General features: G+C 41.1%; 1 protein-coding gene across 1 annotated transcript in view; it reads left to right on the plus strand.

Moving 5' to 3' along the window:
* Positions 1 to 13,306, plus strand: part of LOC132826373 (alpha-centractin) — a 56,875-nt gene that overhangs the window by 32,995 nt on the left and 10,574 nt on the right. The window contains exons 5-8 of the mRNA XM_060842251.1: positions 548 to 672; positions 3,050 to 3,266; positions 5,475 to 5,567; positions 8,339 to 8,513. Of these exons, the coding sequence (XP_060698234.1) occupies positions 548 to 672; positions 3,050 to 3,266; positions 5,475 to 5,567; positions 8,339 to 8,513 (610 nt within the window). The remainder of the gene's footprint in view (positions 1 to 547; positions 673 to 3,049; positions 3,267 to 5,474; positions 5,568 to 8,338; positions 8,514 to 13,306) is intronic.

A 13,306-nucleotide genomic window follows, 5' to 3' on the forward strand; every position in this document is an offset into this window, starting at 1 on the left:
ATTTTTAAAAAAAATGTATGTTAACTAATCTTCCACTTCTAATAATTGGCTATAAAGGAATGTTATTTTGTAGTGGTAATCATTCACTGTTCTGATAAACCTGTTCTGAAGCGTCTACTGTTAATAACCACTGAAAAGTATCCTCCCACCTGCAGTATAATTTTCTGCTTGGCAGTTTTTGTTAACCAAAATGCCTGTTCAGTCACATCTTTGTTTGCTTTGTATAATTGTTCAATGTCTTAAAAAGCTACCGTAGTCAGCATGATTTCTCTTGCCCTACAAGCTATGACACATGAACTGTATTTTGCCAGTAAGACTACCATTAGTCATTTGATGTTAGCCCTTTTTCCAGTTGAAGAAAAGATTGTCTTTAAAGCAAAAATTAGATTATACAGATCATGTTGAAAATTCTTTGAATTTTTAAAATCAAATCATCAGTCAACATTGTTTTGGCAGTTCGAATCATGCTATGTTTGTAGAGTATGTGAGAAGTGAATTTGTTAATTGAAAGGACAATGACATGTACTTTATCTTCTCTCTTTCACAGCATCCTGTACTGCTCACAGAAGCTCCCTTGAATCCAAGGAAAAATCGTGAACGTGCTGCTGAGGTTTTCTTTGAGACTTTCAATGTCCCTGCTCTGTTCATCTCAATGCAGGCAGTACTTAGTCTGTTAGTATTTCATATTCAGAAAATGCACAAATCATTAAAGTGCAACTTTCTCTGTTCTTTATTTGCCTGTTCTACACCAAGACAAAGGAATTTTTCTCGTGTCTGTGCAGAGAGTTCTGTCTCCCATTGTTTTATCTGTCTTTTTTAAATAAGATGTGAACTTCTGAAATATTCCTGTAGAAAATAAACAGGCTTTAGCTTCCTGAGAGGGCCTGAATCCCGTAGTTATTAAGAATGATTGATGGTTAATTTGATTCTTCTGACAGTTACAACCAGGGATTCCCCATGTCTTTAAGATGCCTGCTAATACTTTGAGAGAAACCTAATCTGATTTGGATCACAGTGATTGTACTTCTCTCCGTATTTTATATCTTTTAATCGTGCCACGTTTTCTCCACTACCGTCCTGAACGCATTGCTCACTGTTGGGTGAGTATAGGTCAGTCTCAGGTACTCATTCAAGTGGCTATTATTATTTGTGAGTCTTGATAAGAGTTTGGGCAGTGACACTATTTGAATTCAAAACTTTGCCTCAGAGCTATTCAAGCAGAGGTTGCTGAATTATTGTCAGAGGCAAATTTTGATTACGTTTTTTTCTCCTCTTTTTTCTAATCAATGGTGTCATCCCTTTTGCAACTTCACCTGAGATCAACTGACTCAACACAGATGGAAATTGACCAGGGGTCCCTTCTGGTTTTATACTGCGAGTTTTTTTCTTGACTGAACAACATTGTATATATCTTGGTTTAAGTTAGTCTGCATTTAAGCTTTAACTTGATAGATGGACTGTTACATTTTCAGGTTACCAGAAAGACCACTTCAAAATTGAGCAAAGAGTGTTCAGATAAACTATTTGTCAAGCTCAACTGATTTTCTCTTTATATTGTAGTGCAAAGATATTTGAGTATCTGATATTAGAGAATACAAAAGTACAACCTGTGCTCACAGTCCTTACACAATTATGTCATGACAAGTTAGGGGTAAAGGAAGAAGCCTGATTTGATCTTGTCCTTCCAAGATGCCAGATTGTATCATTCCTTTGAGCTTCTGTGAGAGGATGACGTACCTGCACTTGCACTCTGAATTGTCAACTAGATTACATGTTGAAACACCGCACAGGCAGTGTTGCGCTTAACTGAACCAAGCTGCTATCCATCTGTACTGGGTCTTTCCTTATTTTGGTCAGACAAGTGCCACCAAGAAACAGGAAGACCCCCTATTAGGATGAAAATCTTGGGCAAACAAATACAGTGTCAATGTGAAGAAGAACATTTTTATGCAGTCAGTGGTTATAATCTGGAACCGACTGCAATGTGAATGGTGGCAGTAAAAGTGATCAATGATTTTGAAAGGAAATTGGATGGGTACCTGGCAATACATTTGCAGGGCTGTGGGGATAAAGAAAGGAAATGGGATTAACTGGATCGTTTTTGCAAGGTTTGTGAAAGTTTGTAGCTGAGGTTGAGGTTTAGGGTGTAGGTTTGCTTGCTAAGCTGTAGGTTTGATATCCAGATGTTTCATTACCTAACTCGGTAACATCATCAGTGGCAACCTCCAAGTGAAGCGAAGCCGTTGTCTCCTGCTTTCTGTTTATATGTTTGTCCTGGATGGGGTTCCTGGGGTTTGTGATGATGTCATGTCCTGTTCGTTTTCTGAGGGGTTGATAGATGGTATCTAGATCCAGATCTAGATCTAGATCTAGATCCCTCATAGCCCCATACATGGATGAAAAAAAACCCACCACTTCAACTGGGACAACACATCTATCCTGGGACAGGCTAAGCAAAGACATGCCAGAGAATTCCTAGAGGCCTGGCACTTCAACCACAACCATAAACAAGCACATAGATCTAGATACCATCTATCAACTCCTCAGAAAACAAACAGGAAATGACATCACCACAAACCCCAGGTACCCCATCCAGGACAAATTTATAAATAGAAAGCAGGAGACAGCAGCTTTGCTTCGCTTCACTTGGAGGTTGCCACTGATGATGTTACCTAGCCAGGTAATGAAACGTCTGGATATCAAACCTACAGCTCAGCGAGCAAACCTACACTCTAACTGGATCGTTGTGCAAAGATCCAGTATGGACTCAATGGGCTAAATGACCTCTATTTGTATCATGCTGATTATGAAATGACAGCCCATGTTTCCAATTGTCTCTGAGTATTGAACCAAGAGAGAATTAAGTAGAAGGATCCTTGTTCTACTCTGATTATGTTTGTTGAAGAACCTAAAAAGGATTTTTTTAATATCAAGATTTGTAAGAGCAAATGTGTTTCAGCACATATGAATTGGTAATTATCTTTTGATTATTTGAATATTGACACAAGGTTTGCTTTCCAATGGTTTCCTTTTCTCTGTTTTTCTGAAGGTATGCCACAGGTAGGACTACAGGTGTGGTGTTAGATTCAGGAGACGGAGTCACTCATGCTGTACCTATCTACGAAGGGTTTGCTATGCCACATTCCATCATGAGGATTGACATTGCGGGACGTGATGTCTCTCGGTATTTACGTCTGTTTCTTAGAAAGGAAGGATATGATTTTCATACATCATCAGAATTTGAGATTGTGAAAACAATCAAAGAGGTAGAGTCTATTATAAATAAATTCATATAGTTTTACTGCTAATTTGTTTGGAGGAAATATGTTCTCATTTTGTAATTTAAAATACGAATGTCTGTGTTTAATTTACTTAATCACTGCAAGGATTATTTTCACTGTAAAGATTAAGTATGTATTATCATGTCTGGCAGCATCTGAGGAGCAGGAAAATCGATGTTTCGGGCAAAAGCCCTTCATCAGGAATGGAGGCAGGAGCCTCCAGGGAGGAGAGATACATGGGAGGGGATGAGGCTGGGGAGAAGGTAGCAAAGAGTAGACTCACTGAGATTCTTGTGGAGAGAGGAGGAGAATTTCTTCAAGGTAGGTATCCTTGCAAGAGAATTCGCAATAAGGTTAAAATCAACTAGGTAAAAGTGAGGACTGCAGATGCTGGTTTCCAGCATCTACAGTCCTCACTTTTGCCTAGTTGATTTTAACCTTACTGCGAAATCTCTTGCAAGGATACCTACCTTGAAGAAATTCTCCTCCTCTCTCCACAAGAATCTCAGTGAGTCTACTCTTTGCTACCTTCTCCCCAGCCTCATCCCCCCCCATGTATCTCTCCTCCCTGGAGGCTCCTGCCTCCATTCCTGATGAAGGGCTTTTGCCTGAAACGTCGATTTTCCTGTTCCTTGGATGCTGCCTGACCTGCTGTGCTTTTCAAGCGCCACTCTAATCTAGACTCTGGTTTCCAGCATCTGCAGTCCTCACTTTTGCCTATGTATTGTCATGTGGCACGTGAGAAATAATAAGTTCTGTCCGCAATTTTCTTAGAAGGTGGTAGATAGGTCTTATTGTCAGTGTTGATTGCAGATCCAGACCCTACAGGGACAACCACCAGGACTGCATAGTAATCTTCCTAAAAACAGCCTAATTGGGTTCAAAGCCATACCATACTGTCAACCCAAACAGAGGCCTGGCTATTATGCTGCTTTAGCAGCTGAGAGAGAGCTGAAAATGTGTTGCTGGAAAAGCGCAGCAGGTCCGGCAGCATCCAAGGAACAGAAAATTCGACGTTTCGGGCACAAGCCCTTCATCAGGGGAGAGAGCCACTACCGAGATTGCAGGAGACTAAAATTTTGAGGTACCGTTGCAGAAACAATTTATTTTTCTGCAGGGACCTAGCTGGCAGGTAATAGTAATTGGAAGGTTAACCTGTCCGTACAACCTCTCACCTCAAATGCACTGTCCTGGGTAGCTCTCTTATTAAAGATTGAGGCCTCCCCATGTGGTCTGGGCTGCTGTACCACTGCCAAAGTGCCAGCAGCCTCTCAACCCGTCCGCTTGGATGTCTTTCCTGGGATTAATTATATTAATTAGCTGCTCTCCAATGGATGGAAAAGCACTTTACTTGCTCAATAGTCAACTACACCCTTAGCCATCCTGTTGCAGCCCTGGTCATTTTACTCATCCTCTCAAAACTCAAAGTCAGCTACTTGGGGTGGAGTTGGCTGATGAAATTTCACCTTATGATGTAGATCTCAGCACAGGCTCAAGGGGTATGGCAGCCTTGCTTATATTACTAGACCAGCGATCTAGAGGCCTGGACTAATTGATCCAATGATATGAGTTCATGTTCTACCACAGACAGAAGATGGACAGAAATCATGGGCTTTCATGGTATTTCTGGGCCAAAGCCTGGAATGGAACACAGAGACCCTGCCCCTCACCTGAGCACTGTAAGCCCCCTAGAGCTTGGGGTCCTGATGTACTCTACACTCCTGGATTCTAATCATGGCAACTGTGGAATTTAAATTCAGTTAATAAAATATATCTGGAATCAAAAGATAGCATCATAAATCTGCTGGATTGTCATAACGCTCCTGTTCTTACTTGATCTGGATTGTATATGACTCGAAGATCCACAGCACTGAGGCTGACTATTAATTGTCAGAAATGGCCTACCAAGCCACTCAGTTGCATGGGGACCACCAATAACTGCTGAATTTGACTGAATAAAAATGTATGAATTCTTGGTTAAAAGGTAGTGAGACAGTGACAGTCCAGGAAGTGTTTTAAGTTCACCATTGACTGTTTAATTGACAGTCTTGAATTCAGTTATCATGTTAAAGAATATCTCACTGTAACTGTCCTCTTATTTTTAAACAAAAGTTTAAAATTCTTATTTTACTTTTTAATATGCATTTAGCCTTTCTGGGAAAGCACCTGGCAATTTGTCTTTGTGTTTCATAGCGTGCCTGTTACCTGTCAATTAATCCACAAAAAGATGAAACTCTGGAGACCGAGAAAGCTCAGTACATCCTGCCTGATGGAAGCACAATTGAAGTAAGGGACCACTCTGAATTTGTGTATGGTTACTAATGCTGCTTGTTCAAGTTAAATCAGAACACATGGACAAGGATAGAAAAAGATTTTTTTTTTATTTTTTCTTTTTATTGATTTGTTGTCACATGTACTGAGATGCAGTGAAAACTGTTGTTTTGCTAGCCCAATGGGAAGGTCATACCGTACAAAGTGCATCAAGGTAGCAGAACAGAGTGTAAAATACAGTGGTACAGCCACAGGGAAGTTATGGAGAGAGAGATATCAACATTAACGTTTGAGAGATCCATTCAAAAGTCTGACCGAAGTGGGGAAGACGTTGTTCTTGAATCAATTCGGAGGTGTATTCAAACCTTTACATCTTCTGCCTGATGGAAGAGGAAGGAAAGAGTATAACTGGGGTGGGAGGGGTCTTTGATTGCTTTCCCAAGGCAGTGGGAAGTACAGATGGAGTCAATGGAAGGGAGTCGAAAAGTGTGGTTCTGGGAAAGCACAGCAGGTCAGGCAGCATCTGAGGAGCAGGAGAATCAACAATTTGGACATAAGCCCGTCATCATAATGAAGGGCTTATGCCTGAAACGTTGATTTTCCTGCTCCTCAGATGCTGCCTGACCTGTTGTGCTTTTCCAGCACCACACTCTCGACTCTGATCTCTGGCACCTGCAGTCCTCACTTACTTTCTCCTGGTCAATGGATGGAAGGCTGGTTTGGGGGGGTGGACTGTGCTGTGTTCATGACCTCCCTTTCTTGAGGTCTTGGGAAGAGCAGTTGTCATACCCCATTGTGATGCATCCAGATAGGATGCTTTCTGTTGTGTATCTTTAGAAGCTGGTAAAAGCCAACGTGAACATACTGAATTTCATAAACTTAAATTTTAAAATTAACATAAACAAATTATTTAATAGTTAATCTAACAAAACGCTCTCATTCTTTGGTTTAATTTGGTGCGTCCTCTACTAAGTTTTTTTTTTATTCCTAATGTCATTACAAACTCCAACACAATTGGCAACTAATTGTCCTTTCTTACCTTTGACCACCACTAAGTCTGTCATTTGGTTAGGCCACTGTTGGAAAATTGCGTGCAATTCTGGTCTCCTTCCTATCGGAAAGATGTTGTGAAACTTGAAAGGGTTCAGAAAAGATTGACAAGGATGTTGCCAGAGTTGGAGGATTTGAGCTATAGGGAGAGGCTGAACAGGCTGGGGCTGTTTTCCCTGGAGCGTCGGAGGCTGAGGGGTGACCTTATAGAGGTTTACAAAACTATGAGAGGGGGTGGATCAGATAAATAGACAAAGTCTTTTCCCTAGGATCGGGGAGTCCAGAACTACAGGGCATAGGTTGAGGGAGAGAGAGTAAAGATATAAAAGAGACCTAAGGGGCAAGCTTTTCACGCAGAGGGTGGCACGTGTATGGAATGAGCTGCCAGAGGAAGTGGTGGAGACTGTTACAATTGCAACATTTAAAAGGCATTTGGATGGGTATATGATTAGGAAGGGTTTAGAAGGATATGGGCTGAGTGCTGGCAGGTGGGTCTAGATCAGGTTGGGATATCTTGTCAGCATTGACGGGTTGGACCGAAGGGTCTGTTTCCATGCTGTACATCTCTATGACTCTATAACTGCATATAATACATATGTACACATGGCTGTCATATGCTCAGGTCACTATGTATAATATATATATATGATCTTAAAAACAATAGTTTCCAAGCTTTTTTGAGTCCATAGTTAAATGCCAAAGAGCATGGCAGACTAAGTTTTAAATTCATGTTCCCGTTATTTTGCAACAGTTTAAGTTGTTGATAGAGTCATAGAGGTGTACAGCATGGAAACAGACCCTTTGGTCCAACCCGTCCATGCCGACCAGATATCCCAACACAATCTAGTCCCACCTGCCAGCACCCAGCCCATATCCCTCCAAACTCTTCCTATTCATATATCCACCCAAATGCCTCTTAAATCTGGACATTTTGCAAGGTGTCACCATCTATTTCCCTACAGTCTATATCTTCCATATCCTTTTCCACAGTAAATACTGATGCAAAATATTCATTTAGTATCTCCCCCATTTTTGTGGCTCCATACGAAGGCTGCCTTGCTGATCTTTGAGGGGCCGTATTCTCTCCCTAGTGATAATGCTTCTATGTGTATTGATTTATTAACTATTGAAGGAACAATGTATTCTGAATTCCCAAACTCTTAAAAACACAAAGTAGATAGATAAACAGACAATTAGGAAATATAGCCATAAACAAAACTGAGTTGTAAAGAGTCTTGACCAGATTGTCAGGGCCTGCTAGCTGTGGTTAGCACATGTCTGCTTTAAAATTTATTCAAGTTGAACAATAGATGTGTTTCTGCAAGTGCAATCAGTTTTTGAGGATACCTGTGTTTCAGATATATTAAATACTGACATAGATAACAATGTTCTGGCCAGAGTGGATGTCTGGACAAATACTTAATCTGGTTCGATGTGTATTCCTTTCCCGTTTGGTATCTGTGAAAACCATAACATTCAGAAAGTTAAAGATGCTGGTGTTGGACTGGGGTGTGCAAATTTAAAAATCACACAACACCAGGTTATAGTCCAACAGATGTATTTGGAAGTACAAGCTTTCATCAGGTGGTTGAACCACCTGATGAAGGAGCAGCACTCTGAAAGCTAGTGCCTCCAAATAAACCTGGTATTGTGTGATTTTTAAATTTGCACACCCCAGTCCAACACCAGCATCTCCAAACCATAACATTCACAGTCACATGTCTCACCCTTTGCAGATTGGACCTGCACGATTCCGTGCTCCAGAGCTGCTCTTTCGACCTGACTTGATTGGTGAAGAGTGCGAAGGAATCCATGAAGTCTTAGTCTTTGCAATCCAGAAATCTGACATGGATCTGAGGCGAACGCTTTTCTCTAACATTGTGCTGTCAGGAGGATCAACTTTATTCAAAGGTATCCATTTATTGTATTTACAAGTTAGGATGGTCATACTTGAATAATGTTAACTCTGTCTTGTACAGGATGATCTATACTGATCTATACTTGTTTCCAGTTCCAACTTCCTCAATTAGCTGAGAACTAATCAGCTCCATTTGTAAACAACTTCTCAGCTCCTAATAGTCTGCACATTGCAAGAACCCATAGCTGCAAAAACAGAGTTCACAATAGATCTTCAGTTCCTTGTTCTGAAATTATGCAACCATCCCGATAAATTCCTGTTTTTAAAAACAAATTTTTCTCATGACAGTCCATTGTTTTTAAAGATATTCAAAAAAACAAAAATACACTGTACTTACACAATACTTGTTCTATAAAAGCGTACATCCTTGTACCTAGTTAGACATTTAATGGTAAGGTCCTCAGGAGTGCTGCTGACCAAAGAGACCTTGGAGTGCAGGTTCATAGCTCCTTGAAAGTTGAGTCACAGGATAGTGAAGAAAGTGTTTGGTATGCTTTCCTTTATTGGTCAGAGTATTGAGTACAGGAGTTGGGAGGTCATGTTGCGGCTGGATAGGACATTTGGTTAGGCCACTGTTGGAATATGGCATGCAATTCTAGTCTCTTTCCTATCAGAAGGATATTGTGAAACTTGAAAGGGTCCAGAAAAGATTTACAAGGATGTTGGCAGGGTTGGAGATTTGAGTTTTAGAGAGAGGTTGAATAGACTGGGGCTGTATTCCCTGGAGCGCAGAGGCTGAGGGGTGACCTTATAAAGGTTTATAAAATCATGAGGGGCATGGATCGGATAAATAGACAAAGTCTTTTCCCTGGGGTCAGAAGTGGAGGGCATAGGTTTAGGGTGAGAGGGGAAAGATTTAAAAGAGACCTCATGGGCAACCTTTTCACACAGAGGGAGGTACATGAATGGAATGAGCTGCCAGAGGAAGTGGTGGAGGCTGGTACAATTGCAACATTTAAAAGGCATTTGGATGGGTATATGAATAGGAAGGGTTTGGAGGGATATGGGCTGGGTGCTGACAGGGTGTGACGAGATTGGGTTGGGATATCTGGGCGGCATGAACAGGTTGGACCGAAGAGTCTGTTTCCATGCTGTACATCTCTGTGACTCTGTGACTCTGATTGTATATTTGAAAGTCTTAAAGAATTGTTTGTAGTGATTGCATTATTTCATTACTGTATTTTTTAAAAAAGTCTTAGGCTGCATGTAACTGTGGGCAAAATCCCAGTTAACAAGCAACTGTTCATATGCCTGGGTGCCAATTATAGTACTAAGTAACCTTGTTTCTTTGTATCTGATCCTAGCTGCTCATGAGCCAGCTGGTTGTGCTGTGTTGATAGAGTTGGTGTTTATTGCTGATGACAGGGCAAGTAAGACACAACAGCATGAAAGTCAGGAGCATACACAACCAAAGAATTGCATGATGCACCTCATCGAACCTGAGTGTCGAAAGGTAGCCAGTATGGGGGAAAGAAAGACATCAGGTCTGGTAACTATTCAGAGTGTGGTAATCTTTTTTGGTTTCTTCAGAATGTTTTTGCTTGCCTCCAGTGGAGAACAGCAGTGCCAATGAAAACCTCAGTTACACTGCCCACTGTCCTCAGCACTGATTGAGAGCAAATAGAATTCTCTAGCTCTCATGAAACAAGATATCTAATTATATGCATCCACAAGCATTTTGAATGCTCAGTGGTTGCAGATGATAACTCTAATTTTTAAAACAGTTATTTTGAAATTCATTTTTGTGAAATGTCAGCTGGAAATTCCCAGAAAAACTTCTATCCAACCTGTTTGGACATTTTATGAGACACCTCCAGGACACGTGGGACTCAAGCTAAGGTCATCTGCCCATAAGTAGAGATACTGTTATGCACCACAAGACCCCTGAATTGTTTTAAAGCTTACATTTTAAAGGATTTCCTCAATGCTGTTTATTAACTGCTGGTGCATGACTGCTGAGTTTTAGTTGTTCTACTCCAGATGACAAATTAACAACATTTAATTACAGTCATGGTATTGAAGTGATGCAAATACATGCTGCACTGCTCAAAAATGCAGTGTAACAAGGACATTGACTGTAGCAGGATTTATAGATATACAACTTAATATAAACCTGAAAATCCTGCTGACAGTGTTACAGGAAGAAAACTCTTTGCATTTATCCTATATTTGAACACAGCACGGTGGCTCAGTGGCTAGCACTGGCTGTCTCACAGCGCCAGGGACCCGGGTGCAAATCCAGCCAGGTCAGGTGAATTGGCCATGCTAAATTGCCCATTGTGTTCAGGGATGTGTAGGTTAGGTGTATTGGTCAGTGGTAAATAAAGGGTAGGGGGAGTGGGTCTGGGTGGGTTACTGTTGTGAGGGTCAGTGTGGACTTGTTGGGCCGAAGGCCTTAATCAATATGTTTTATATGGATTAACTCATAGGTGGGAGTAGTTTGTAGGCTATCAAGCAGTAGTTGTGGCTTTGACACAGTATATAAAGTAGGTAATTAGAGGTGCATGTAAATTGAGTAAGGCAGAAATAATAGGTGACTTCAATTGATATATGGTCTGGATAATCTAATCAGTACTAATGTGTTGAGCATGAATTATTGGAGGCTGTATAGGATAGATTTTTGGAGCAATATGCTGAGAAACCAACTAGAGATCAGGCTAGAATGGATTTATTACTCTGTAATGAGAACAAGCTAATCAATAACCTTACTGTAAAGGAACCTTTGAGAAAGAGTGACCATAATAAGAAATTCTGAAATTGATTTAGCTCATTCTGAAACTAGGGTCTTAAATCTGAACAAAGGAAACTAAGTATAAGGGCCAAATTAGACCATAAGATATAGGAGCAGAAATTAGGCCATTCAGCCCATCCAGTCTGTTTCACCATTCAGTCATGGCTGATAAGTTTCTCAACTCCATTCTAACCTTTTCTCCCTGTAACTTTGATCCCCAAAAACCTATCTATCTCAGCCTTAAATATCTTCAATGACCTGGCCTCCACAGCCTCCTCTGGCAATGAATTCCATCGATTCACCACTCTCTGGCTGATGATGTTTCTCCTTATTCCTGGTCTAAAAGGTCTTGCCTTTACTCTGAGGGTATGCAATTGGCTATGGAAGATTGGAAAAAAAATTACACTACTGTTCAAATATCCTGTAATACCTGCAGGTGTATTTCAGCTTTACTATGAGTGTCTATAATGTTGTTTCTCTTTGAAAGACCTCACATCACATGAAATTAAAATCCTCATCCTCACATACAGAACACTCATCCCACCCATTCCAGGTCTGTTCACAGCCATTTTCCATCTCCATTGCACACTTCTTATATACAGCATGATGGAAGGAAACAGTGGTCACTCCTCAAGCAGTGAGTTTCAGGCTCAGCATTTTATTAATGGTGAGCTCCCAGAAGTAAGTAGTTCATTTTTGGTTGTCATCAACTCTATATGCTTCAAAGTTCTCCAAGTTCCCACCCAACCCATCTATCTAAATCTTCATCTGCCTGCTTTACCCCACAGTGTAAACCCCAGGCATATTGAGTAAACATGCTGGTTCTAATAGTGCATTGGCACTCCCCATTGAAGCTGGGATGGTGCTGTTGATTTCTCTCACCCCCTGCCCCACTACCTCTTTCCCCACAAGATCTCTTCCCTACTTATGTATTGAGTTCCTCCCTTCACAGTTCTAATCCTCTCTGCATTGGAGGTGATAATAGAGTAATAGGATTCTCAATAGACTGTTAGTCTAGAGGCTTCTATAGTCTTTTGAGGACCCATGTAATCTTTTGAGGAGACATGACAAATTGTGGAATTTGAATTCAATAAAAATCTGGAATTAAGAACCTAATGGTGACCATGAAACTATTGTAGATTGTTGGAGAAACCCACCTAGTTCATTAACACGGAAGGAAACTACTGTCCCTGATCTGACTTATGTGTGATTCCAGACCGACAGAAATGTGGCTGTCTCTTCTGGGCAGTTAGGAATGTACAATAAATGCTGCCTAGCCAGTGACATCCACCTCCCAGGAACGAATAAGAAGGAAGAATTCCAGCTATTCTGTCTCCAATCCTCCCAATTAAATTCCCCAGCTTTCCTCCCACAGCAATGGCACCTGGCAATCTTGATCCCACAAGGCTGACCATGGCCCACTCCTCAGACTTCAGAGATATGTGACCCCTGACTCTGCCCAAGCCACTGGATATTGGAGGCTACTTTGTTGTATCTGAGAGGTACCTCCCTAGACTTGACTGAGAACTACTTCCCTCAGACCTTCAGAGAGAGCCTGGTTGCCTTCATTGTCCACTCTGACATATAAAGAAATACCTCCTCGTAGAGAGCATAGGGAGCTGGAATAAGTACCAGTTACTCCAAACCTTCATTATTCATAATGTTATTCATTCAAGGGGTCTGGGTGTCACGGTGGCGAGCATTTATTGCCTATCCCTAGTTGAGAAAATAGTGGAGAGCTGCCTTCTCCAACCACTGCAGTCCATTTGGACAATGCCATTAGGAGGAAATTCTAGGATTTTGACTCAGTGATAGTACAGGCATGGTGATATATTTCCAAGTCAGGATAGTGAGTGGTTTGGAGGGGTGCTTGCAGGGGCTGGTGTTCCCATGTATCTGGTGCCCCCATCCTTCTAGATGTAGTCGTGGGTTTAGAAGGTGCTGTCTAAGAACTTTTTGAAGGTCTTTTATTGTAATTGAGTTAACATTCATGCTTCAGAATCTAAATTCAGAATATAGATCTTCACCTAAATAGAGGGAAAAGATTGTAGTCAT

This window comes from Hemiscyllium ocellatum, chromosome 22, assembly GCF_020745735.1.
Source record: "Hemiscyllium ocellatum isolate sHemOce1 chromosome 22, sHemOce1.pat.X.cur, whole genome shotgun sequence".
NCBI classification, from domain to species: Eukaryota; Metazoa; Chordata; class Chondrichthyes; order Orectolobiformes; family Hemiscylliidae; genus Hemiscyllium; species Hemiscyllium ocellatum.